The 26,435-nt window shown below is 47.9% G+C and overlaps 1 protein-coding gene across 1 annotated transcript in view; it reads left to right on the plus strand.

Annotated features, from left to right (window-relative positions):
• The first annotated feature begins 250 nt into the window (after positions 1–250).
• Npffr1 (neuropeptide FF receptor 1) overlaps positions 251–26,435 on the plus strand; it is a 33,779-nt gene continuing 7,594 nt past the window's right edge. Inside the window, exons 1-2 of the mRNA NM_022291.2 lie at positions 251–265; positions 20,183–20,497. Of these exons, the coding sequence (NP_071627.2) occupies positions 259–265; positions 20,183–20,497 (322 nt within the window). The 5' untranslated portion in view covers positions 251–258. The remainder of the gene's footprint in view (positions 266–20,182; positions 20,498–26,435) is intronic.

The following is a 26,435-nucleotide window of genomic DNA, read 5'->3' on the forward strand; positions in this document are numbered from 1 at the left end:
ATGGAGACGGCGCGGCGCCAGCCCCCCTCCTTCCCTCCGGCCGGGGAGGCGCGGGGCGGGCGGCAGAGTCCGGCGGACCGCTGCGCTGTGAGGGCGCTGCACCCCGGACCCCAGGGAGTGAACGCCCCCTGCCCGCCTGCGAGTGACGGGTGAAGCAGGAACGAGGGTAACCCACCCAGACCCCAGACCCTTCCTGGGCCCCAGTCTACCCGCTTGAAGGTGCCCGCCTCCTTTGGAGAGTGTCCCGGAGCAGACAGTATGGAGGGTAAGTGGCACTAGAGTAGGGGGTCAGGGTTGGGTGGGCTATAGACCCAGGAGCCGGGACAGGGGCGGGGATGGGAGCAGGCAGGGAGAAGAGACACTGACCACCTTGGCTGCCAGAGACAGACACTGATACTCGTGTGTTTGTGTGACAGACAAACACACACACACACACACACACACACACACACACACACACACACAAAGATGCAAAGACCCTGAGTGAGGGTCAGAGATCGATCTGAGGGTGCCTCTGTATTCATGGGGTTGGAAGAGGGGAAAGACTTCTGTATGTGTGTGTGTGCGTGAAAGAGACAGAAATAGAGAAACACTGAGAGATACAGGGAGTGAAAGACCCAGAGAAATGACAGAGTGATGTGCGGGTGCTTCTGTGTCCAGATTATGTGTGTATGTGTGTGACGAGTTGCGGGGACGTCTGCGCCTGGAGTGCATGTGCATGTGTGTGCATGCATGTGCACACCATCTCTAATCTGTAAACAGAGGCTGTTTTATGACCAGGTGGGGATAGTTTAGGTACTGGCTTTAGAGAAGTGCTGCCAATTTAACTGGCTTGCTGGGCTGGGGAGAGGGATGGAATCCAAGAGGAGGTGGCCTCCATGATTTGCCTAGGAAAGGACGTAAACTCAGAGCCTGAGAGGAAGGAGAATCTAAGGCTTAGCCTGCTGGCTTTGGTTGTATCAGGTGAGGGTCCAGACCCCTCTCTGTGTCCACATAGATAAAGGGAATTACATTTAAGAAACTAAAGGACCCGAGGCTGGTCCACTGACTTGCTGGGTGTCTCCGACATGGTGCTATGCCTTTCTGTGCTGATGTCTATCCAGCCAGGGACCAGAGGAACTTACATGCATGGCGGGGTGGGGGAGGTGGGGGGGAGGTTGCGAAGATAAAATAGGACTAGATGTATTGAACATATTCATATCAGTAAGTAGGAGCTATTGAAAGCTTTGGGATTCCAGTGAGTAATTGCAAGGGGTCACCATTGGAAATTAAAAGGGGGGGGGTTCTTATAGGAAACCTTGTGAGGTGCACTGTCAGCTTTCCAATGAGCTAGGCTTTGAAAAGCCCATACACACAAAGAGATTCAGGAGGAACGCACAGCCCAGAACAGTAGGATCTATAAGAATGAAGGTTAGCAACGTGCTGAAGCCCCAGTGAACAGAGACAGGCAAAGAGTACTGTGAAAAGAAGATCCACTCAGGGTTCGGGGTTCTGGGACAAGGGACAGACAATTTTGCTTCATCCTGAGCTGAGCAGAAGACCAATGCCCCGGAGGAGTGAGTGTAGTGGACAGAAAGCATTGAGCCACCTGCAGTGAGCTCACCTTCAAAACCAGGACATATGGCATCCCGGGGACCTGGAGACAAGTGTAGATCCAGTCGTTGCTGTAGAGGAAATTACAGCAAATGAAAGAAAAAAAAGGGGGGGTGTGGGGGAAGCCCTGAAGATGGGCACATGTTCTGATTTTCAAAAAGGGTAGAAGGATCACTTCTGAAGACCACTAAACTCCTCAAATGAAATGCTGGCCCCTTAGTATGCCAGAGAAAATTATTGAATGGGGAGTGAGCATTTGCAAGAAGTCGTTTGGTGCTTTGCAGAGGAAGCCATTCTGTCCTCCTACAGAGACCTGAGTCTGTGTTCACCCAGATACTGTAAACTAAATGAACTAAGTCAAAGATAAGGTACGTCTGCAGTGACAAGACATTAAAGAAGGCACTTAAGAGCTGGGGTGGGGTGGGGAGGTAGGGCTAAATGGTACAAGAGCAAACAAGGCCCTGAGTTCAGTCCCCAGCATGGGGACATGGGGAGACCGACTCCATTTAGGATTGTATTTATTGACATGGAAATGTGTTCATTGTCCACGGTGGATGGATTATGTTATGTGAGTCTATACTATGAATATATTTACAGAGTATCAAAAAAAACCAAACAAACAAACCAGACTTAGAATACATGCAGAATGGGGTTGGGGATTTAGTTCAGTGGTAGAGCGCTTGCCTAGCAAGCTCAAGGCCCTGGGTTTGGTCCTCAGCTCTGAAAAAAAAGAAAAGAAAAGAAAAAGAATACATGTAGAATAATCCCCTCAAGCAACATTACACAGTTTTGTCAATGGATATCTATCTATCATCTACCCATGAATGAACCATGTATACCATGAGAGTCATTAGCACGTATCTCCTTTGGCGTCTCTGGTTTTGAAGGTATCCCCTAAGATAAGAGTTGCCTCAGGGAAGAAGAATCGAGAAACAGAGAGAGAGCAGAAAGACAGAAAGCAGATTCGGGGTGTAGGCCTGTTGATAGAGTGCTGGGTTCTATCCCCAGCAATTCATAAACTGGGCTTGCTAGTAAATACTTACAATACCAGCACGTGAAGGGCAGAGGCCGCTTAGCAAGTTCAAGGCTAGCCTGGGCTATCTGCTGCTTGTCCCTCTCTGCTGGTGGAAGGTTATCCCACTCGGTAAGTTCTGGGTTGTTCCTGCTATGGCTTCAGAAGGTAAAGCAGAGAGACTCTGGGTGCAGGCAGATGGGACACTGACTATACAAGGAGGCTGCTGCCTTAGCTGAGGTCTCTGAGCTAAGGGGACACGGTGTAAAGCGATCAGATGCATTGATCCTGTGGGTGTATCCCAGGGCATCCCCATCCAGAGGCTTTCCCTGTCTTTTGTGGCACTGCGAAATTTGGAGCCGGGGTTGGAACTTGGCAGGCAAGCACTTGCCTGGCACACCTCAGGCTCCAGGTTTGAGCTCCAGCTCAGCAAAACAAACACAAATTTTCAGAAAAAAAAAAAAAAAAGAAAAGAAAATCTAGTGTTCATTAGAAACCTATGGAAGAACAAAACACGCCAAATTTCCTGTCTCAGCCTGGGTTCCTGGGAGGTAAACAGATGAATTCTAGCCATTTTAAGTGAAACGCTCACTCAGTGCACAGGATCAATGAGAGGACTGGAGGGCAAAGGGTGTTGTTAAAGCTCGAATCTCCGCTTGCCCCAGAAGGGGAAGGAAAAGCACGTTTATCACAGCATCTGTAGCTATGAGCCCAAACAGCCACAAGGCAACAGACTCAGGATTTAAAGCTGAGGCCTGGAGAAGTGGTCCAGTGGGTAACAGGCTTCTGCACAGGCCTAAGCTCCTGAGTTCAGACCCTCAGCACCCACAGAAAAGCAAGGCGGGAGGCAGGCGGCTGTCATCTTAGTGCCGGAGGAGGGAGGGAGGGGGAAGTAGATCCTGGGGGTGGTTTGGGGGGGGGGGTTGAGAGGGGCTTGCTGGTCAGATCTGCAATAGCAAAAAGCTCTAGGTTCAGTGAGAGACCTGTCTGAGAAAATGAGGTGGGAGCCAGGCTGTGGTGACGCATGCCTTTGATCACAGCACTCAGGAAAAGCAAGCACATCTCCACGAGTTCTAGTCCAGCCTGATCTACATCCCCTTACCCTAACCTAATTCTAACTGTAATCGTAACCTTAACCTTTACCCTAACCCTGACCCTGATCCTAACTGTAACCCTGGAAACGACCTTAAGTTTCCTGTTTAAGATATACGTGGGCAGTTTTCTTTCTATCACAGCCATTGGAGAAATTAGGACAGACGTTTACACAGGTGCTAATGCAGTACTTTTAGGAGATATGGGACTTCTGCCTTCATTAAAACACACGTGCTAAAGTGCAGGAAAATAACAAAGACAGTGTCCTGTTAGTAAAACAGCGCCACATCCATTACAGAGATGACTAAATGCAATTTAAACATATAAAACACAATATGTTTTGGGGGGGGGGGGGGACCTTGAATTTCCTTTTAAATATACACGTGAGCAAGCAGAGTTTAAAAAAAGAAAAAAGCCAAGGCTACATAATGAAATTCTGTCTCAAAAATAAAAGGAAATTGCTAGATAGAGTAAGATACCCAAAGCTGAACTCTAGCCTCCACACATGCATACACACCACACATACAAAGTAGATAGATCTGATTCCTGGCTAGAGGGTAAAGAGAGAATTTTTTTTAAATGTATTTGTTTATGTTGTGTGTGTGTGTGAGCACTGTACCTGTCACAGCTGTACGTGGAGGTCAGATGACAACTTTGTGAAATGTTTTCACTGTCCCCTTGTGCTACTGCTTCTGCCCTGCTCCTACCACCTCCTCCTCCTCCTCCCCTCCTCCTCATCCTCCTCCTCTCCTCCTCCTTTTCCTCCCTTCCTCTTCTTCCTCTTCCTCCTCCTCCTCCTCTTCCTCTTCCTCTTCTTCATCCTCCTCCTCTTCCTCCACTTCCTCCTCCTCCTCCTTCTCCTCCTCCTCTTTCAACAGGGTCTCTCTATGTAGCCCTGTCTGTCCTAGAACTTGCTACATAGACCAGGCTAGCCTTGAGCTCACAGAGATCTGCCTGTCTCTGTTCCTAAATGTCAGGATTAAAGGGTTCTGAAGATCAACTCAGGTTGTCAGAGTTGTGTACAAATGCCTTTACCTGCTGATCCAGGTTGCAAGCCCAGAGGTGGAACTCTTGAGTAGCTAGATCAGATCTGTGACCTGGAAGGGGACTCTGGGCCACAGAAGCTTCCTCTTAACCCCTGAAGATAGGCACTACAATCTGCAGAGCCCCCGCCTCGGTCCGATGCCACTGGAGCAGGCATGATGAGAGCTAAGTTGCGAGAAAAACTACATCCCACCCAGACTGCAAAGCAGTGGCTTTTTCCTGGAAGCCCCTGGCAGCCCTCACAGCTAGCTGGAGTTGAGATACTGAGGCTAGGGCTGGGAGTGTAGCTCAGCGGAAAGAGTACATTTGGAAAGTCCTGGGTTCAGTCCCCTGCGCTGAATCAAACTGGGTTTCATGGCACACATCCACAATCCCAGCAGTGAAAGCAGGAAGATCAGAAATTAAGGTCATACATAGAGAGTTCGAGGCCAACCTGGGCAACATGAGACTCACTTAGAGACAGACGGACAGACAGACAGACACATAGTATATGAATATGAATGTATGTATTTCCGCCAGGTGTGTTAACTCCAAAGCAAACAACTCAGAAAGGTCCCTGCTCTGAGAGTCCACAGGGTCCTGGCTGAGTGGGAAACTGAGAGTGTGGTCAGTAGGACATGGTGAGTTTCTACTGATTCTTCTTCTGCACTACAAGTTCAGTCTCTGCTCCTCCCTAGCCTTTTGCTGCTCTCATTAGCACAGAAATTGCGTCAAGGGCACTTTCGGAGCTGAGGCTTGACTCCTTTTGAAATGCAAATGGCACAGAGACTCAGCCTAGAGAACTGTCCTGAGTCATTTCCTCTGCTAGGGACCAAGTTTTGCCAAAGTCTCTTTTTCAAAGTCAGGTCTTCTCTTTGTAGCTCCTGGCTGTCCCAGAACTCATTTTTGTAGACCAGGCTAGCCTGGAACTCATGTGCCTCTGCCTCTGTGGGACTAAAGGCGTGCACCACCATGCCCTGCTGTCTTTTAAAAAAACAAAACAGGGGGCTGGAGAGATGGCTCAGTGGTTAAGAGCACAGACTGCTCTTCCGGAGGTCCTGAGTTCAAATCCCAGCAACCACATGGTGGCTCATAACCATCTGTAACGAGATCTGATGCCCTCTTCTGGTGTGTCTGAGGACAGCTACAATGTACTTATATATAATAAATAAATAAATCTTAAAAAAACAAAACAAAACAGGGTTCCAGGACCGGCAAGGCTATACAGAGAAACCTTGTCTAAAACCAAAAAACAAAAAACTTTTAATTATGTATGGGGGCAAACTCTTCCCCAGGCTGGAAGAGGAGGTGGGATCCCCTCCACCCCACAACCCAAAGTGGGTGCTAGGAGCTAACACTCCCCCCACTGCTTAGCCAGTTCTCCAGCTCCATCGATCGAAGTCTTTCCTTAACAAGATGCTGCTGGGAAGTGAGAGAGAAGAAACCCACTTGGGACAGGGACACTGAAGCTCTGGGTGCTGGCATGGGGTTGGGAAGTGTTGCGCAAGAATGGATTGGAAGAAGTTAGGATGCCTTCCGTTGCTCCTTAGCTGAGTCCTGAGTAGTTCTGGTTCTGCCTCAGACCTTGTATATCTTCCTTCTTCAGCCAGGTTTTCTTTTGTTTGTTTTGAAACAAAGTTTCATGTAGCCCAAGCTGGCCTGAAAGTTACTCTGTAGCAGAAACTCAACTTGAACTCCAGAACCTCCTGCCTTCACCTGGCAGTGAGATTACAGGTAGCCACCTTCGCACCTGCCTTCCGGTGATGTTTTAAATGATCCTTCTGGTACTTGGGATGTCAGATGCGCATAGGCATCGGAAGTCAAGGCCCTCTCCTGGTTAATCAAGGAGCCCTAATTGGGCACTAAAGGGTTTTACAGGTGGTGTAATGGTTTCAAAGAAGAGGGAGAGATGGCAGATGAGAGTTGGCAGAGCAGAGGCTCAAACTCACATGTCCCCAGATTCCTTGATGGGTCACGAATCCTGAGGTCAAGTAGCGGGAGAGACCCTGTACCACCCTGTAGTCTGAGAGCAAGTCTCCTTGTCTTTGAGCTTTGGTTTTCTGGTGAAGTGAAAAGGTCAGAGGTAGTTTCTGGTCAGAGGTAGTTTGATACAACATAAAATACAAAAACTGGCAAGGTGATGCATATCCATAATCCCAGCACTTGGGATGCAGAGGCAGGAGGATGAAGGGCAGCCTAGGCAGTAACGAGACCACCCTTTCCCCTGTTGGAAAGTGCCAGTAACCCTGAAAAGAGCAGAAAACAGAGCCTGTGCGGGACAGCTAAAGCAGTACATAGAGGAAAATTCATTGCTCCTAGAAGTAGGTACCAACTTCCATTCGCCATCTCTGTTCTAGCCACGCACTTGATGGTGGTAGCATTTGAAGCTGAATGAGGCATGGCTGCCGCCCCTAAAATGTGTCCAGTGTAGAGGCAGGAAGTAACCTTCTATATGTAGCTGTACTAGGAAGGAAGCGGGATAGGGTGAGCAGGGTGGTATTGAGAGATGGAGCAGGCTGGCCTGGCAGCAGCAGCCACCACAGAACCTAGACAGGAAACTACAGAGCATGCTCAGCCTGACCTAGGGCAAGATGGAAGATGCTAATCTCTTTTCCCTTTACGTCTGTCTGGATTTCACTTACCAGAACCCTTACCAGGCAACAGATGCCCTGGAACTGGAGTTGCAGATGGTTGTGGTTGCTGGGAACCAAACCCCACCCCTCATCAATTGAGTGTGCCTAACCACTGAGCCACCCACCCAATTTTCTAAAGTCTGGAGTCCCTTTCAATGGGCTGAGGGGATAAGCTTACTGTGGGCGACAGGAGCAATCCAGTCTCCAGAAGTAAGGACTCGAAGTGTTTCTGATACAGCAGCCAGATGATGGTGGTCCACGCCATTAATCCCAGCACTCAGGATCAGAAGCAAGCAGATCTCTGTGAGTTCGAAGCTACCCTGGTCGAGAGATAGAGATAGAGGTAGAGAAAGATAGATACAGAGAGAGAACACCTGGTATTTGTCAGAAAGCAGCAGACAAGAAAGAGCGAAAGAGCTGGTGGATGAGCTCTGCAAAAGCCCATTTCAGATGGAGCTGCCTCCTTCACTTCAGCCACTAGATGGGGACTGGGCTCTGGGAAGTTGTGTGTCCGCAGAACTAAGGGAAGCCTTTTCTTCTTCTTCTTCATTTTAAATGTATTTATTTATTTTATGTATGTGAGTACACTGTTGCTGTCTTCAGACACAGCCGAAGAGAGCATCAGATCCCATTACAGATGGTTATGAGCCACCATGTGGTTGTGAGAATTGAACTCAGGACCTCTGGAAGAGCAGTCAGTACCTTTAACCGCTGAGCCATCTCTCCAGCCCAAGCCTTTTCTTTTTTTCTTTTTTTCTTTTTTTCTTTTTTTCTCCCCCCCCCCCCGCCCCGGAGCTGGGGACCAAACCCAGGGCCTTGCGCTTGCTAGGCAAGCACTCTACCACTGAGCCAAATCCCCAACTCCCCAAGCCATTTCTTTATAACAACTTTGCTGTGGGGACAGGCATGATGTGAGGCCACTGGGACTTGAAGGCACTTAGGGAATTTGGCCAGGGGGTGCAGAGATAGGACCAGTCACATATATTATATACCCTGTTATATCTGCCGTTAGCTAGGGACTGGGCTTGGGACAAGTATGGCTAAATCATTCCTATCTTGGGTGATTTGTTTCCCAGCACCAGGATGGGCATTTCTTAATCTCCAGCAGGGGTTGGTCAGTTGAAGGGGGTGGGGCTGGATCTCTCCAGGCACTGATCTAATTGTAACTGCCCCGCTGGGTCCAACGAGCATTTAGGAGATTAAAAGGCTTGCTTGAGGCTGAAGAGGAGGTTCCCTGGTGAAGAGCACTGTCTGTCACAGCTTACTACCTTCTGTAAGGACAGTTAGTGGTCTGGCGCCCTCTTCTGGCCTCTGTAGGCACCAGGCACCCAAATGGCGTACAGATACACAGGCAGGCAGAATCGATACATACAGAAAATTAAGGGCGGTGGGGAGGCTCCTTTGGTACTTAAGTGAGCTGCTCAGGTTTGTCCGCTCCAAGGATTCTGGGAGACTCACTTGCTCTCACTTACCAAGATGGACAGGGATTAGAAAGACCAGTGGTAAGGGCTGGAGAACGTGGGTGTTGGCTCTGTCTGTAGGAGAGGTGGCGGGATTCCTGTACCCCAAGCCAACCCCCCACCCCTGCCCCGCTACACACCTGAGTATCCCTAGTCTAGGCTCACTTCCTTGGGAACAATTCCAAGCGAAACGACCATCAATGTGGTCCCCTGTGCTTCCTGGTAGGCAGCAAATGCCATCAGGAGGCAAGCCACAATGGAGTACAACTTCGATTCCAGTATTCAAGAGGCAGGCAGATCTCTGTGAGGTTGAGGCCATCCTGATCTACACAGGTGGTGCCAGGCCAGCCAGAGTTCCACAGAGAGACCCTGTTTTAAAGAAACCAACAAAAACAAGATAAAAAAGAAGCAAGCCAGAGGTGTAGTCCAGTTGGTATATAACCTGCTTAGCACGCTTAAAGCCCTGGGTCCCCCTCACCCTCATAAACTGGGCAGGTGGAGGCAGCAGGATTAGAAGTTCAAGGTCATTCTTGACCACATAGGGAGTTCAAGGCTGGCCTGGCTACTTCAAACTTCACAAAAGCAACCCTGAGCTAGTGACTTAGTTAGGGTCTCTCTGGCTGTGACAAAACACCATAACCAAAAGGCAGGTTGAGGACAAAAGGGTTTATTTGGCTTGTACTTCTACATTGTATAGTCCATCACTGAAAGGAGCCATGGCAGGACCAGGGTTGGAACCTGGAGGCAGGAGCTGAAGCAGAGGCCATGGAGATATGCTGCTTATTGGCTTGCTCCCCATAGCTTGCTCAGTCTACTTTTTTATAGAATCCAGGACCATTGGCCCAGGGACGGCCTCACCCACAATGGGCTGGGCCCTCCCCCATCAATCACTAATTGACAAAATATCTTACAGCAGGATCTTATGGAGGTGTTTTCTCAGTTGAGGTTCCTTCCTTTCAGATAACTTTAGCTTGACATAAATCTATCCAGTACAGCCTGTGAGATGGCTCAGTTTGTAAAGGTCTTTACTACAAGGCCTTAAGACCTGAGTTTGATTTCCCCAAACCTACCTGGTAGAAAGAGAACTGACCCCTGCAAGCTGTGGGACTTCTGACCTCTGGAAGTAGACACAGCACTGAAGTAAATGTAAGGAGCATTGTTTAGTCAACTGTAAGCTATAGTCTCTAGCCTCCTTTTCAAACCAGGTTGCTGTCCCCCAGTCCTTTTACAATGGATAAGTGACAGTCAGTGGCTACCAGCTTCCAAGCCAGGTTCTCTGATCCTTAATCAGTATCCTTGCCTTTTTGGGATAGCGTTGCCCCCATGGAAGGGCGCATGACCTATTGAAAGGCAGTGGAGGGGTTGGGGATTTGGCTCAGTGGTAGAGCGCTTGCCTTGTAAGAGCAAGGCCCTGGGTTCGGTCCCCAGCTCCGAAAAAAAGAAAAGAAAAAAGAAAAAAAAGAAAAAGAAAGGCAGTGGGGTTTGGAGAGAGAAACCACAAAATCCTACCATCCTCTTCTGCCTGCCCCTATCCTCGGGGTGCTAAACTTGGACTCTCAAGACACTCCTCTCCCAGAGGCCCAGCATGACCCACCTCAATCCCCTTATATTAGCCAAGATGCTGAGGTTACAAGCAACGGACGCTGGTACCAACTAACTTGCCCAATTGGAAATGTATAGGAAGGGGGTTGGGCAATCATTGGGTGACATGGGAGCTGGATTACCAAGACCAGTCAGATCCAGAGCAAGAGAACTCCCATGGGCTGTTATTTGGCGAGGGGTGGGTGCACACTTCTGATTGATAGTGGTTCCAATGCAGCATGCAGGGAGAAGGGCTGGCTCCTTCCGGGAAAACTCACTGTGCTCCAGGATCCAAGAGTAATGGATACAGCGTGGTCCCCACCTGCCTGTGCTCACTGTTCCCCTGAAAGTGTGTGCTCTGTTGAGAGAAAATCCAACACAGTCAAAGGCCATAATTTCCCTCTAGATGGGAAGCATTTCATACCAGATCAAGAGAAAGCCCTAAAAAGCCTCTGAAAAAAAAAAAAAAAAAGAAGAAGCATCGAAATACATCAAAGGCTTTGGTGATTCCCGTGGATGAAGCTTCACGAAAGCTTAGTACGTAAGGGGAAAGATAGCAAAAGTCAGTGGCTCTGAAATCACAAGGGACTCATCAGAGGAGCTTTTAAAGAGAGCATTCGCAAATGTCACCTCCAGCTCCTGACCCACAGGGGGTAGAAGGAATGTCTCTTTAAAATCGGGGTGATCGCGGTGTGCGATCCAACGGTGTTTTATCCAACGTTGCCATTTCCCTACGATCAGAAAAGTCAAAAACCAAAAGTTAGAATGAAAGAAACAACAAAGTCACCCGAGGAAATACCACTCCTCTATGGACAAAGACTGTCGGTCATTCAAAAAAGAAATCACGGGCAATTTGCACAAGCACATTTTATAAGAAATAGAGATGAATGACAGTGCATGTTTATACTGTTTTGTGACCATTACAGCTGAGGTCAGTATTTCCCCACGCCATGAGACCTCCTTTTTTTTTTTTTTTTTTTTTTTTTTCCGGAGCTGGGGACCGAACCCAGGGCTTGCGCCTGCTAGGCAAGCGCTCTACCACTGAGCTAAATCCCCAACCCCGACACCTCCTTTTAAACGTCGTGATAAACCCCCGAAGTGGAGTGGCAGGTTTGGGAGCCAGGCACTCACTGAGGCGCTGGCAGCTTTGCCTCGGTCTGAAGCCTCCCTGACTGGTGCGCCGCCCCTGCTGTGCGCAGCCGCACTCCAGACTCCAGGAGCACCGCTGTCTTTGCCAATCTGAGGAAAAGGTTACACTGAGTTATTTTTTAAAAGGGCATCTCTCACATTGCCAATGAGTTTGAACTTTTTGTTTCGTGTGGCTATTAGCCATCTGTCCTGAATGGTGTTCTATGCCGTTGGCAGCCCCTAGTGTGGTGTTTTTCAGGGGTTCCAAGGGTTATATTGAATGGGTCTTGGGGAGGAACTTTTCATGTGTTACCAGGACAAACCAGGAGGTGGCGCGCACGATCCTGTCGGTGGTAAGAGGGCTGTGGACTTCAGGGCACACCTAGACTTGATCATGTATGTGCTCCTTCATTTCTGTGTTTGACCCAGTATTCTCCAAATTGCTGCAACTGGACTGCCATCACAGTAGCCTGCATCGGTGTGAACTTGACTTCTGTCTGTTGTAGTACGAGGAGTCTCTGGTTCCCAGAAGTGAAATGATCAATCCTAGGCCATAGCCAGGAAATTATCTATCTATCTATCTATCTATCTATCTATCTATCTATCTATCTATCTATCTATCTATCTACCTATCTACCTATCTACCTATCTACCTTTCTTCCTTCCTTCCTTCCTTCCTTCCTTCCTTTCTTTCTTTCTTTCTTTCTTTTTGTTTGTTTCTTATGGCAGTGACAGGGTCTGAGCCTTGAGCCTTGTGCATGATAGGCTAGTACTCTACGGCCAAACCACATCTCTATCTAATGCTTTAAAATTTAAAACAGCGGCTGGAGAGATGGCTCAGCGGTTAAGAGCACCGACTGCTCTTCCAGAGGTCCTGAGCTCAATTCCCCACCACATGGTGTCTCACAACCATCTGTGATCAGATCTGATGCCCTCTTCTGGTGTGTCTGAAGACATCGACAGCGTACTCATGTAAATAAAATAAATAAATTCATCTTTTTAAAAAACTTAAGGGCTAGAGAGATGGCTCAGTGGTTAAGAGCACTGGCTGCTCTTCCAGAGGTCCTGAGTTCAAATCCCAGCAACCACATGGTGGCTCACAACCATCTATAATGAGATCTGATGCCCTCTTCAGGCAGGCAGATATATATGCAGCCAAGCACTCATACATTAAATAAATAAAAATTAAAAGAAAAAGTAAAGTAGATGGCTGGGAGCTGGGACCGGGAGAAAGAGCACCTGCCGACCAAGTGGGAGGCCCTAAGGTCAATGCCCAGCACTGCAGAAAAGCAAATAAAAATAGGAGAGGGAGATGGTTCAACTGCCAGCATGCGGGGGACCTGAGTCTGACCCCATCCTCAGAACGCGCACCAAAAAGCAGGGGAGGGGGGGCTGTGGCATGCATCTGTGCTGGGGAACCAAAGACAGGAAGATCCCTAGGGCCTACAGTCTCGCCATATTGGTAAGGTTTGGTATAAGCAAATAACAACAAATGAAGATACTTGCCGGACTGGAGAGATGGCTCAGTGGTTAAAAGCACCGACTGCTCTTCCAGAGGTCCTGAGTTCAGTTCCTAGCAATCACGTGGTGGCTCACAACCATCTGTAATGGGATCTGATGCCCTCTTCTGCTGTGTCTGAAGACAGCTACAGTGTACTCATATATAATAAATAAATAAATCTTAAAAAAAATTAAAAGAAAAGATATTTGCCATTGCTTCTGGCCTCAAACTCACACATATATATATTTCTCTCTCTCTCTCTCTCTCTCTCTCTCTCTCTCTCTCTGTGTGTGTGTGTGTGTGTGTGTGTGTGGCATACATACACACACTCTCTTACCAGATAGAAAGACTGGACAGATGGTTTAGTAGTTACAAGCACTTGTATTCTTGCAGGGACCCTGGTTCCAGTTTCCAACACCCATGTGGTGGGTCACTACCATTTGTAACTCCAGCTCCAGCGGATAGGCAACCTCTTCTGGCCTCCTCAGGCACCAACCACAAGCATGGTGCCCATAAATACATTCAGGCTAAAGTAAAGACAAATCTTATCTTGAGATAAAACAAACAAACAAACAAATAATAAAACAGAGTGTTGATTCCCATCCCTCCCCCAGGGTTCCTGGCTCTCTGGGTCAGGGATAAAATCTAAGACTCTCTGAGGAGTTCCATTTAATGCTGATGCTGGTGGCTAAAAACCACACTTCGAGAGACACTGTACTCTGACCTCTCTAGCTCGGATTTTGCTGCTTCAGGTATAGCCTTAAGCTCATCAGGGTACCCTAGAGGCAGCTTTCATTATACCCTGAAGCCCCCAGGGAACCCATCCAATTGGGGAATGTAATTGGGTTCAGCGGAAGCAAAGTTCACAGGATACAAGGGCAGCTGGCCGATCCCAGAAAGGTTGAGCGAAGGGTGTTAATGAGGCTCCCGCTGCTAGCATGGACTGTGAAGGCTCCAGGTCAGGGGGAGCTGACGGAAATAGACAGGTTTTCCTCTGGGATTATGCAGGGCTGGGAGCTGGGTTAAGCCTCAGGATGGATGCCTAGGTATTCAGACATCAGAGGTGGGCAGGGTCATCCAGACACTTCACTTCTCACGGACAGACTTTGGGTAATGAGCTCAACCAAGAGCTGAGCAAAGGAAGTAGGGGCAGCAGGTTAGGATCCAGCCTGAAAGGCATCCAGCAACTTCCTCTACCTATTTATCCACTCCATTATTATTGGTTGTTTATTGAACTGTTTACTACTGTCAGGGGACTGACAAGATACCAGGGACACTGCAAACAATAAGACAGGGAAGCAAGAGCCCTACAGCCCAGGAGATGGCTGTTTGTTTGTTTTTTCTTTCTTTTTTTTTTTTTTCCAGAGCTGGGGACCGAATCCAGGGCCTTCCGCTTGCTAGGCAAGCACTCTACCACTGAGCTAAACCCCTAACCCTGTTTGTTTTTGAGACTGGTTTCTCTGTGTAGCCCTGGCTGTCCTAGAACTCACTCTGTAGACCAGGCCAGTCTCGAACTCACATTCACCTGCCTCTGCCTCCTGAGAGTGGGCATGTCCCATGACCGCCATGCTCTTAAGCACTCTTAAGGGAAAAGGACAGTAAACCTTCAAATAAATAATTGGCAGAGGGAGGAACACAGACAAGACCCAAAGAGAGGCATTGTGGGAGCACCTACTTTAAACCCTGTCATCAGATTCAGCTTCTCTAGGAAGACATTAGAGTTAGGAGGGGAAGAGCAAAGTCCCTGGGGTTGGAAAGTGCGGGGGGGGGGGGGGGGGATGTGCAAGCATCCAGAGTTTGATGCTCAAGGGGGAAATGGAGCTTTCCAGACCACGGTGAGGCCAGCGGTGGTCAGAGCCAGCTGTGGGTTGAAGACGAGCTAAGGAGAGCAGGTGTGGATTGTCGGAGCAGGAAGATCAAGAGTTGGAGGCCAAGGGCTCTTGTATCCCTGTGATAGATGACTCAGTGGTTAAGAGCACTTTCTGCTCTTGCAAAGGACTTGGATTAGATTCCCAGCACTCACGTGGCACCTGTAACATCACCTCTAGGGGTGGGGGACTGTATACACATGGTACACAGACACAAATGCAGTCAAAATACTCATACATGTAAAATAAAAATGGCAAATCTTTAGATAGATAGATAGATAGATAGATAGATAGATAGATAGATAGATAGATCGATCGATCGATCAAGGTCAGTCTTAGCTATTCAGTGAGTTCATGGTGATCTTGGGTGATATGAGATACTGAAAATGAGACACTTTTTAAAAGAGAGAGAGAGAGAGATTAAGCAGGGCTAGTCCCAGCACTTGGGAGGCAGAAGTGGGCCGATCTCTGAGTTTGAGGCCAGCCTGGTTTACAGAGTTCCAAGACAGCCAAGAATACACAGAGAAAACCTGTTTCTAAAACACACACACACACACACACACACACACACACACACACAGAGAGAGAGAGAGAGAGAGAGAGAGAGAGAGAGAGAGAGAGAGAGCCAATTGAGATCACCAGGCAACCCAGACAAACTCTCCGATTACACCTTTAGCCTTAACTACAGATTCCAAGAACCCCAGAGCACAGAGAGTAGAGCCTAGGAAATGGTACCATAAGAGAGCAGGCAGCTTGTAACATCCAGCCTACCGAAAACCACAGACAAGCTGCTTCATCCTCAAGACAAAGGAGTTGATTGCAGGACTTGGGAAGTGGGGAAGAGACAGGGGAGTGGCAGCACCTGTGGTAGGGCGGGATGGGTTTTCTTTATTTAAACCTTCCCCTTTGATGTATATGTGTACATGTGATGCATATGTGTGTGGAGACATGATTAGGATGTGAGCGGAGGTCAGAGAGGACAGTTTGTGGGCATGGTTTCTCTCCTCCCACCACGTAGGTCCCAGGGATCAGACTCAGGTCATCTGGCTTGACAGCAGGCACTTTACCTGGTGAGCCATCTCGATGGCCTGGTTTGGTGTGGTCGAAAGGTCTTATGTAGTGGAGGCTGGCCTCAAATTCAGTTTATAACCAAGGATGACTTTAACCTCTCATCCTCCTGCCTCTGGGGTTCCAAGTTTATGGGTATACACTGCTACTTGGCTTGTGTGGTGCTGGGAATGGAACCGGTGGCTTTGTGGACGTGAGTCAAGCTTTCTACCAACTGAGCGACATGTCTAGCTCCTGGACCATGAGCCATGAGGTTTTTTTTTTTTGTTTTTTTTTTTTGTTTTTTTTGTTTTTAAAGTAGAAGTCATTAAAAAAAAGAAGATACAGAACTATTTTTCAGTGGAAAGAAATGTTAGCTCATGCTCGCTTCAGAATAACAAAGCAGGGGAGTCGATGGTTGTTGGAGGTGGACACTATTCCCGTGGGAGTCCTCCTTACCATTCTTCTCTAACGGTTCATTAAACTTTATGCTGCTGCATATGTTCACCAAAATAGTCTCTCTTGTATGTGCCTGATTGTTTTTAATATTCTATTAAAGGTGTTTGAGTGCTGTTGGAGCTCTTGAAAGCCCCCCCCGAGTGTGGGGGAGTGCCATCCTCTCTCAGCTGCCCCATTAATAGAACCCTCATCCCACCACACCCTCCTATGGCCCCCACTGGCTCCTGCAGCCCCCTGATGCTGCCACTGCACTAGCCTGCTGCCCCCAGACATCAGCCTCCAGCCCGCCAGTGTGCCTCACTCTCTTGTTGTCAGTGGCTGAGCTCTGGGCTCCACAGAAAGACTCCCCAGGGCCACTTCATCCTCCTGAATGGGCCCCATCCAGCCCCAAAGGAAGACAGGAGGGGGACTTTTGAGACAACACCATGACTCACCACAGCTAATGACTTCCCAGAAGAGTTAGGATTGGACACTGGGCTGCTCCCTCTGAAACAGGACTAGACTAATGAGAAGCATGTGGACAGGGCACCTCCATGGATACTTACCCCAGGGCAGACAAATACAGCTTGCTATTCCCGCCAGCAGGGCTATTGGTGCAAAGAGAAAGAAGAGGTTACTTCCGTTGCTTGGGAGATCTAGAACCATGGACAAGGAGTGTCTTACTTTGTTTTTCAATTGCTATAACCAAACATCCAAGATTGAGTAGTTTAAAGAGAACAGAAATGTAGCTAGTGAGTCTGGAAGTCAAGAAGTCCAAAAGCCCATCTGTTCAGGGCCTGTTTCCTGCATCCCTACATGTTGTGGGCATTGTGTGGAAACTAGAACAAGCACAAGGCACGGAGACAGGCCCCGGCCATCAAATGCCCTTGCTGTTTGTGGTGGTTTGAATATGCTTGGCTCATGGGAAGTGGCACTATCAGGAGGCATGGCCTTGTTGGAACAGGTGTGGCCCTGTTGGAGGAAGTATGTCACCGTGTAGGTGGGCTTTGAGGTCTCCTAGTGCTCAAGCTCTGCCCAGTGTGCAAAAGCCAGACTCTTCCCGGCTGTCTTAGGATCAAGATGTAGAACTCTCAGCTCCTTCTGAGGCACCATGCCTGTCTGCATGCCGCCATGATGATAATGGCCTGAACCTCTGAAACTGTTGGCCAGCCCCAATTAAATGTTTGTCTTTATAAAAGCAGCCTCTGTCATGGTGTCTCTTCACAGCAATGGAACCTTAAGGAGTTCAGTTCCTAGCACCCATGGCCAACAACTCACTGTAACTCTTGCTCCAGGGGATCTGGTACTCGCTTCTGACCTTCAAGAGTACACACACACACACACACACAGAGACAGACAAAGACAGAAATAGAGAGAAAAAGAGAGGGAAAAATCTTTTAAAAATACGGAACAAGGGGTTGGGGATTTAGCTCAGTGGTAGAGTGCTTGCCTAGCAAGCGCAAGGCCCTGGGTTCGGTCCCCAGCTCCAAAAAGAAGAAAAAAAAATACGGAACAAACATAATAGCTTAGGACTCTTATGAAATCACCAGTGATGTCATAGGAGCCCCGCCATATAATCTTGTATATGTCTAATGCTCTTCATTTTTAATAATTTTTTTATTTTTATTTAATATGTACATCTGTGTAAGAGTGTCAGATCTTGGATTACAGGCAGTCAGGAGCTGCCATGTGGATGCTGGGAATTGAACCTGGGTCTCTGAGCCATGTCTCCAGCCCCCTAACTAACTCTCAGAAGCCACAGTTCCAAATACCTTTGACACGTGCTTGGAGAATCTAGACACGAGGGTACATTGAAGGCACGATAAAGACTGGCTCTATAGGACAAGTCGTGTGTCTGCTGACAGTATTGGTCCAAGCAGGAAGGGAACCAGGAAGCAAACACTCTTCTCTTTCCTCCCCACCTCGTTCTGGGCCTCCCATTGACCAGGTCTAACCGGAAGCTGGCAGGCTGGGGTCCCCTAGAAGTTAGACTCTGGGGCCTGGGGATGTAGCTCAGTTGGGAGCACAGTCACAAAGCTCCGGGTTCTCACACACACTGAGCATAGTGGTACACTTACATTACACACTTATACTTACATTACATACTCAGCAGGTAGAGGCAGGAGGCTAAGAGTTCAGGGTCATCCTTGGCTACACTGATGAGTTTAAGGCCAGCCTGATACATAAGACCTTGTCACCCAGGAAGTCTTCTGAGCTCCAAAAGATGAAACAAAGGCAGAAAGAAGGTGTGAATGGAGAGTAGCCAACGTGATTGGAGTGTCGTGATTTGGGTCTGAGTTCGGGCAAACTCAAAGTCCTTGATCAGGGGATGAGGGTGGTTAAACGGTTAAGAACTCTTGTTCTGGGACTGGGGATTTAGCTCAGTGGTAGAGCGCTTACCTAGGAAGCGCAAGGCCCTGGGTTCGATCCCCAGCTCCGAAAAAAAGAACCAAAAAAAAAAAAAGAACGCTTGTTCTTGCTGAGGACCCTGATCTGGTTCCTAGCACCCTCCACTGTGAGTCACAGCCATTATTAACTCTGGTTCTAGGGCATCCAATGACTGCATCTGACTTCCATGGGCATCTGGCACAGACGCCATGCACATACATGTGTGTAGGCAAAACACTCAAAATCTAAAACTTAATAAAATAAAATAAAATTCTTGATTAGTGAGCCCAGTTGTCCTTGGGACAGCAGACAGTGATGAGCAGGGTTAGGCTATGTGTGATGGTTTGTTTATGTTTGGCCCAGGGAGTGGCACTATTAGGAGGAGTGGCCTTGTTGGGGTAGGTGTGGGCTTAAGACCCTCTTCCTAGCTGTCTGGTAGTCAGTCTTCCACCAGCAGCCTGCAGATGAAGGTGTAGAACTCTCAGCTCCTGCCCCATGCCTGCCTGGATGCTGCCTTGTTCCCACCTTGATGATAATGGACTGAACCTCTGAACCTGTAAGCCGGCCCCAATGAAATGTTGTCCTTTATAAGACTTGCCTTGGTCATGGTGTCTGTTCATAGCAGTAAAACCCTAACTAAGACAGTATGATACAAGCTGGAGAGATGGCTCAGTGGTTAAGAGCACTGACTGGTCTACCAGAGGTCCTGAGTCCAATTCCCAGCAACCACGTGGTGGCTCACAACTATCTGTAATGGGGTCTGATGCCCTCTTCTGGTGTGTCCTAAGACAGCGACAGTGCACTCACATACATAAAATAAATAAATCTGGGGCTGGGGATTTAGCTCAGTGGTAGAGCGCTTGCCTAGGAAGCGCAAGGCCCTGGGTTCGGTCCCCAGCTCCGAAAAAAAGAACCACAAAAAATAAATAAATAAATAAATAAATAAATAAATAAATAAATAAATAAATCTTAAAAAGAAAAAAAAAGACAATATGACAAATGAGATACAAAGAAACTGGAACTTTTCCTTGTTTATTTCTTCTTTTCGGAGCTGGGGACCGAACCCATGGCCTTGTGCTTGCTAGGCAAGCGCTCTACCATTGAGCCAAATCCCCAAACCTGAAGCTTTCCTTTCTTTTCCTTGAAATCTCAATTGGTTAAGGTTGGTTTCAAACTCTCTAAGTAGCTGAGAGTGTCCTTGAACTTCTGATCCTTTGGCCTCCACCTCAAAAGTGCTGGGATTAAAGGTACGAACCACTATACCACTTTATGTGGTACCGGGGATCAGCCCATAGCTTCACGCATGTTAGGCAAGCAGTCTGAGCTGCATCACCATCCAAAGGTTGGCTTTTCAGTGGTGAAAAGCCAATTAACTCTTCTTTGTATTGGTCCTGACTCTTGTGCTCCTTTCGCCCCAGCGGAGCCCTCCCAGCCTCCCAACGGCAGCTGGCCCCTGGGTCAGAACGGGAGTGATGTGGAGACCAGCATAGCAACCAGCCTCACCTTCTCCTCCTACTACCAACACTCCTCTCCGGTGGCAGCCATGTTCATCGCGGCCTACGTGCTCATCTTCCTCCTCTGCATGGTGGGCAACACCCTGGTCTGCTTCATTGTGCTCAAGAACCGGCACATGCGCACTGTCACCAACATGTTTATCCTCAACCTGGCCGTCAGCGACCTGCTGGTGGGCATCTTCTGCATGCCCACAACCCTTGTGGACAACCTTATCACTGGTGAGTACGACCGCGGGGCAGCAGGAAGGCCCTCACGCTTCACTTCCACTTCCCAGCTAAAGACCGAAGTGGGAGCCCGGAAAACGGAGATCACCGAGCCACTCAGCCAAGCGGCCATTGTCTCAAACTCTGACCGAGAGGTGTTTAAGAATAACGAGCTAATCGGGGTTGGAGATTTAGCTCAGTGGTAGAGCGCTTGCCTAGCAAGTGCAAGGCCCTGGGTTCGGTCCCCAGCTCTGAAAAATAGAAAAAAGTATAAAAAAAAGAATAACGGGCTAATCAATTTCTTTGTGCCAGGCATGATGGGACGTATGATTTGTACGTTATCTTAATTAATCCCCAGAATATTCCAACCAAGCACGGTTTGTTATTAGCCTCATTTTGCAGTTGAGGAAACATGCTCAGAGCAGTTAAGTGACTGGTCTGTAATTAACTTGTCAGCGTCAAAGCCAATAACCCCTCTGTCTAATCCTATCTCCTTTGGCCACAGTCTTGTTCCCGTGGACAGAGCTAGACAGGGGAGAAGTAGGAGGTGGGCAACTTTCTTCTGCACAAAGACCTGGAAACCCACTCCTGTCATCTGTTCTCCCACAGAAGATGCTCTTGTTGGGGCTGGGGATTTAGCTCAGTGGTAGAGTGCTTGCCTAGCAAGCACAAGGCCCTGGGTTCAGTCCTCAGCTCCAAAAAAATAAGAAGATGCTCTTGTCCTGTAGTCAATGAGTTCCCAGTGGCTGGGAGAGTCCGAGCCTCTCAGCCAAGGGACTGGTTGGCCACTGAGCTGGGATTGAGTCACTGGTCTTTAAATGGAACGAGACCATGGCCTCTAAAGTCCCACAGTTGTCAGAATGTCACACACTCGTCTCTGATGATAAACCTGTCTTGTCTGTCTTAGCATCAGAGTTTAGAGACTCAAGCAGTGGAACCCACACAGGTCTGAGGGGGGAAGATCCCCCAGCTCTCAGGGTTCCCACCAGCTTCTAGGGATTCCTGCCTGGTCTCCACTCCCTCTTTATATTGGCTGTAATGACTCAGGCCCAGGGAGGGGAAGCCTGAGTGTGTGCAGGCTCCTGGACCCTAAAGGGAAGTCGTGCACAGGCTTCTGGCTGTGTGCATGGTGGAGACTTTACTCTGTGTTGAGTTCTGATCCCCGCCCTCAGAGATACCAAACACAAACTGTACAACCTGATTCCAGCACCCACAGACAGTCTAACCCACTCTGGCCTACAAGTCTCAAACGGGTATTTACGATATAATTATTTACATGACATTTTCAAAGGCCAAATCGTATTTTCTGTCCCTAGAGATAGCAAATTGACAGACTCATCAGATTGAGGGAGGGTCCGGTAATGAGGGATTGAGCGGAAGCTTCCAGGGCTGGTGCAGTATTTCTGTATCTTCATGGGAGCTGCCCAGCTGCGTGAGTTCCTCTAACCTGTGGATCTGTACGCCAAAACCAGTGGGCTTTATTGTTTGTTGAAAAGAATTTCAGTGTGAAACAGGCCCATATTTTAGTCCGTTTCCAAGCTCAGATAAACATGGTGGGTGGCAAGATGGGTGAGCAGGTGAGTGCTTGTTACCACGCTGCTTTCCAAGTTTCATCCCTGAGTCCCATGCGGTGAAAAGAAAGAACCTACTCCTGCAAGTTGTCCTCTGACCTCCATGCGTGTGCATGCACACACACACACACACACACACACACACACACACATGCATATTAAATGTGAATTTTTTAAAAAAGAGAAGGGGTGGAGAGATGGTTCAGGGTTAGAAAGATGGCTCAGTGGTTAGAGATGGTTCAGTTGTTAGAAAGATGGCTCAGTGGTTAGAGATGGTTCAGTTGTTAGAAAGATGGCTCAGTGGTTAGAGATGGTTCAGTGGTTAGAGACGGCTCAGTGGTTAAGAGTTCATACTGCTCTCCAGAGGACCTGAGTTGGGTTCTTAGCACCCATGCTGGTTAGCTTACAGATGACTAGCTCCATGTTCAGGAGATCTAACCTCTGGTCTCCATGTGTACCTGCACTCATGTGTACACACCTAAACACAAATACGCAGATAGATATACACATATATAAATACGTTAAAAATAAGATTAATCTTGGGCTGGAGTTCAGCGGTAAGAGCACTGGCTGCTCTTCCAGAGGTCCTGAGTTCAGTTCCCAGCAACCACATGGTGGCTCCCAACCATCTGTCATGAGATCTGATGCCCTCTTCTGGTGTGTCTGAAGACAGCTACAGTGTAGTTATATATAATAAATAAATCTTTTTTAAAAATAAGATTAATTTTTTTAAAAAGTCATGAAAGACAGGCAACATCTGTGGCCTCCCAGAGGACAACTCTGAGGCCGGAAGGGAGTCTTTGTTGCTAGGTACTTTTTAAAAGGGCCTATTTTAGTATGTATGTATGTATGTATGTATGTATGTATGTATGTATGTATGTATGCATGCATACATTTGCCACCACTGCCCTGCTATTTTTATTTTTTATCTTATTTTATGTGTTTAGGCATTTCGCTTGATGTATAAATGTGCACCCCATGTGTCTCTGGTGCCTGCAGAAACTAGAGGGGAGCATCAGATCCCCTCGAACCATTCTAGCTCCCTCTTCTGGCCACATCAGGTACTACATGTATATAGTACACACACGCAGGCAAAACGTAACTAGTTGTTTTGGGTTGTTTTTTTTAAAGGTTGACAGTGTAAAATAGAAGCAAAACTTAAAAAGAGCAAAAAGTCTCAACCTATGAAAATATGATAAGTTGTACTTCAGGGTTCTATTGTAGACAGCCACAAAGAGGTCATGACCAAGGGATGGCAACCGCATCATCAATCGTCTGCTGCCTGTCTTGGACTGCAATGCATATCTTCCTCTCTTTCCCAGCAACTGCTTCTTTTTGTTTCTTTTATTTTCAATTTCTAAAGAAGATGTACTTATTTTATGTGCAAGTGCTTTATCTGCACGTACACCTGCACGCCAGAAGGGGGCATCGGATCCCATTACAGATGGTTGTGAGCCACCATGTGGTTGCTGGGAATTGAACTCAGGACCTCTGGAAGAGCAGTCAGTGTTCTTAACCACTGAGCCATCTCTCCAGTCCCTTATTTTCAGGTTTTAAAATGACATTTATTCTCTCTCTCTCTCTCTCTCTCTCTCTGTGTGTGTGTGTGTGTGTGTGTGTGTGTGTGTGTGTGTGTGTGTGTGTGTGTGTGTGTGCATCTGTTACTTTGTGAGGCAGGGGAATGCATGTAGCTTAACACACATGTAGAAGTCAGAGGACAGCTTATAGCGGTAAGGGGCATAGTTTCTCATCTTCCGCTCTGGGGGTCTTGGAAATTGAACTTAGACTTGTCATGTGGCAAGCGCCCTTAACTACTGAGCCATATTGCCAGTTCTTCTTTTGTTGTTTTTGAGCAAAGGTTTGGTGCAGCGGGAGGCGACCTTGAATGCCTGGGTGTAGCCTAGGGTGCACTTGAGCTCCCCCAGCTCTGGAATATTGTAATTACAGGCCCATGCCCCACGCTCAGCTCTCATGCGTGCTCTGTGAGGTAAATCTTCCTTGCCTTACACACTCAGGCTCATAGTCTCTTCTGAAGACATCCTTGCTGTCACAACCAAAACCACGACTTTCCAGGTCTCCAGGTACCCTGCTTTCCTGACATGACGTGGGTATCCTGGGATAACCTGGGCACACCGATACTCCTTCTGTGGAGCTCAGCTTGAAGCCTCCACTCTACAGTCTTCCACAATTTGAAGCTTTCAATTTTGGCTCTTAGGGTTTTAACATTTAGGAGTTTAATATTTCCAGAATGTTGCTGTGGGGAGTTTAGTCTCGATCTTTCTGGTGTTCGGGATTAAGATTATAACCACTTGTCTTGCCCAAGGTCAGACCTAGGTTCTCCAGCTGCTTTTAATGGTTTCCTTCCTTCCTTCCAGACCCCAGTGCTAGGGACTGAAATTAGGCTTCAATCACACTTTATCACTAAACTACATCCTCAGCCCTCTTTAAAAAAAAAAAAAGATATATGAGGCTGGACAGATGGCTCAGTGGTTAAGAGTATGTGCTGTTCTTGCAGAGGACCCAAGTTTGGTTCCTAGATCTCACGGTGGCCCACACCCACCAGTGAACTCTACTGCAAAGGTCTCAAGCCCTGGTCCAGCTCTGAGGGCTCCAGGCATGCATAGAGTACATGGGCATATATGCAGGCAAACATGTATACACATACAGTAAAAAGTCACTTTATTAACTTACTCATTTATATGTGTGTGCGCACGTGTGTGGCGTGTTTGTGCACCATACATGTGTAGGTACCCATGGAGGTCAGAATCAAATCCCAGAGTCCTGGACTTATTACAGATGGTCGTGAGCTGCTACTGTGGGTGCTGGGAATTGAACTCCAGTCCACTGCACTGCAAGAGCAGCAAGTGCTCCTCTTAACCACTGAGCCACTTCTCCAACTCCTTGGCCTCTTTTTAATTTGTACTTTTGTGTGTGTGTGTGTATGCACACGCATGCATGCATGCATGTATATTTCTCATGTGTGTGTGAGTGTGTGCATAGGAGCTGAGGTTGACATCTTCCTCCTTCAGCCACCTGAATAGCTGGGATTAAAAGTCTGTGCTGCGGGGTTGGGGATTTAGCTCAGTGGTAGAGCGCTTGCCTAGGAAGCGCAAGGGCCTGGGTTTGGTCCCCAGCTCCGAAAAAAAGAACCAAAAAAAAAAAAAAAAAAAAAAAAAAAGTCTGTGCTGTCAGGGCCAGCTCACTGAAGTGTTTTCTTACCTCCCTCCAATCTGCCACAGGGGCCGGGTCATGACATCACACATTTGGGAGCTGCTGATCCATTATTTGCAATATGGGCTCTTCTGTTGTTTTCTCTGATGCCAGCCAGGACCTTCACATTGGTCCTGGGATCCTTGACTAAGGGGTCGAGGTAAACAGCCACTTCCCCAGATGTGCGTATAGTGAAGCTGGGATCAGGTTGGGTTCTCTAGCACTGCAGATGCAGCACAGAACCTCAGTGAGATGCTCTTTGGGTCCAGCAATGGCAGGGTGGGGGTGGGGGTGTGTATCTAGTCTCAGTTGGAGGCCTGTGCGAATGAGCAGTCTCAAGGCTGTAAACATCCTAAATATCCCGGCAGACGTTGCTAGTCTTTTCATACATAAAAGTCAGTCATAAATGCTCTGGAACCAAGCCTGGTGGCACATATGTTTAATCCCAGCACTAAGGAGGCAGAGGCAAGCAGATCTCTGAGTCCAAGGCCAGTCTGGATTATAGAGTGAGTTCCAGGACAGCCAGGGCTACACGGAGAACCCCTGTCTCGAAAAAGAAAGGAAGGAAGGAAGGAATGAAGGAAGGAAGGAAGGGAGGGAGGGAGGGAGGGAGGGAGGAAGGAAGAGAGAAAGAGAAAAGGGAAAAAAATCATACTCTTAACTCTTGAGGATCATACCGCCATTCTTCTTGAGCCTGGCCCATGGGTAATGGCTTTGTGGGTTCTAGATCACCTCACATCTTTCTTACATCAGCCCTGGAATTAACTAGTTCTTTTAAAAGCCCTGTTTCCGGGGTTGGGGATTTAGCTCAGTGGTAGAGCGCTTGCCTAGGAAGCACAAGGCCCTGGGTTCGGTCCCCAGCTCCGAAAAGAAAAAAGAACCAAAAAAAAAAAAAAAAAAAAAAAAAAAAAGCCTTGTTTCCTTTGAAGTATACTACTTATTTCTACTTTATGCACATGAGTGTTTTGGTTGCATGTATGTTCATGTACCAGGTACATACCAAGCGGCGTTGAAGCCTAGACATGGCTGCACCCACATCAACAATATTCATTTATGGGGGTTGGGGATTTAGCTCAGTGGTAGAGCGCTTGCCTAGGAAGCGCAAGGTCCTGGGTTCGATCCCCAGCCCCGAAAAAAGAAAAAAAAAACAAACCAATATTCATTTACTTAGA

Source organism: Rattus norvegicus, chromosome 20 (assembly GCF_021556685.1).
Source record: "Rattus norvegicus strain SHRSP/BbbUtx chromosome 20, alternate assembly SHRSP_T2T, whole genome shotgun sequence".
NCBI classification, from domain to species: Eukaryota; Metazoa; Chordata; class Mammalia; order Rodentia; family Muridae; genus Rattus; species Rattus norvegicus.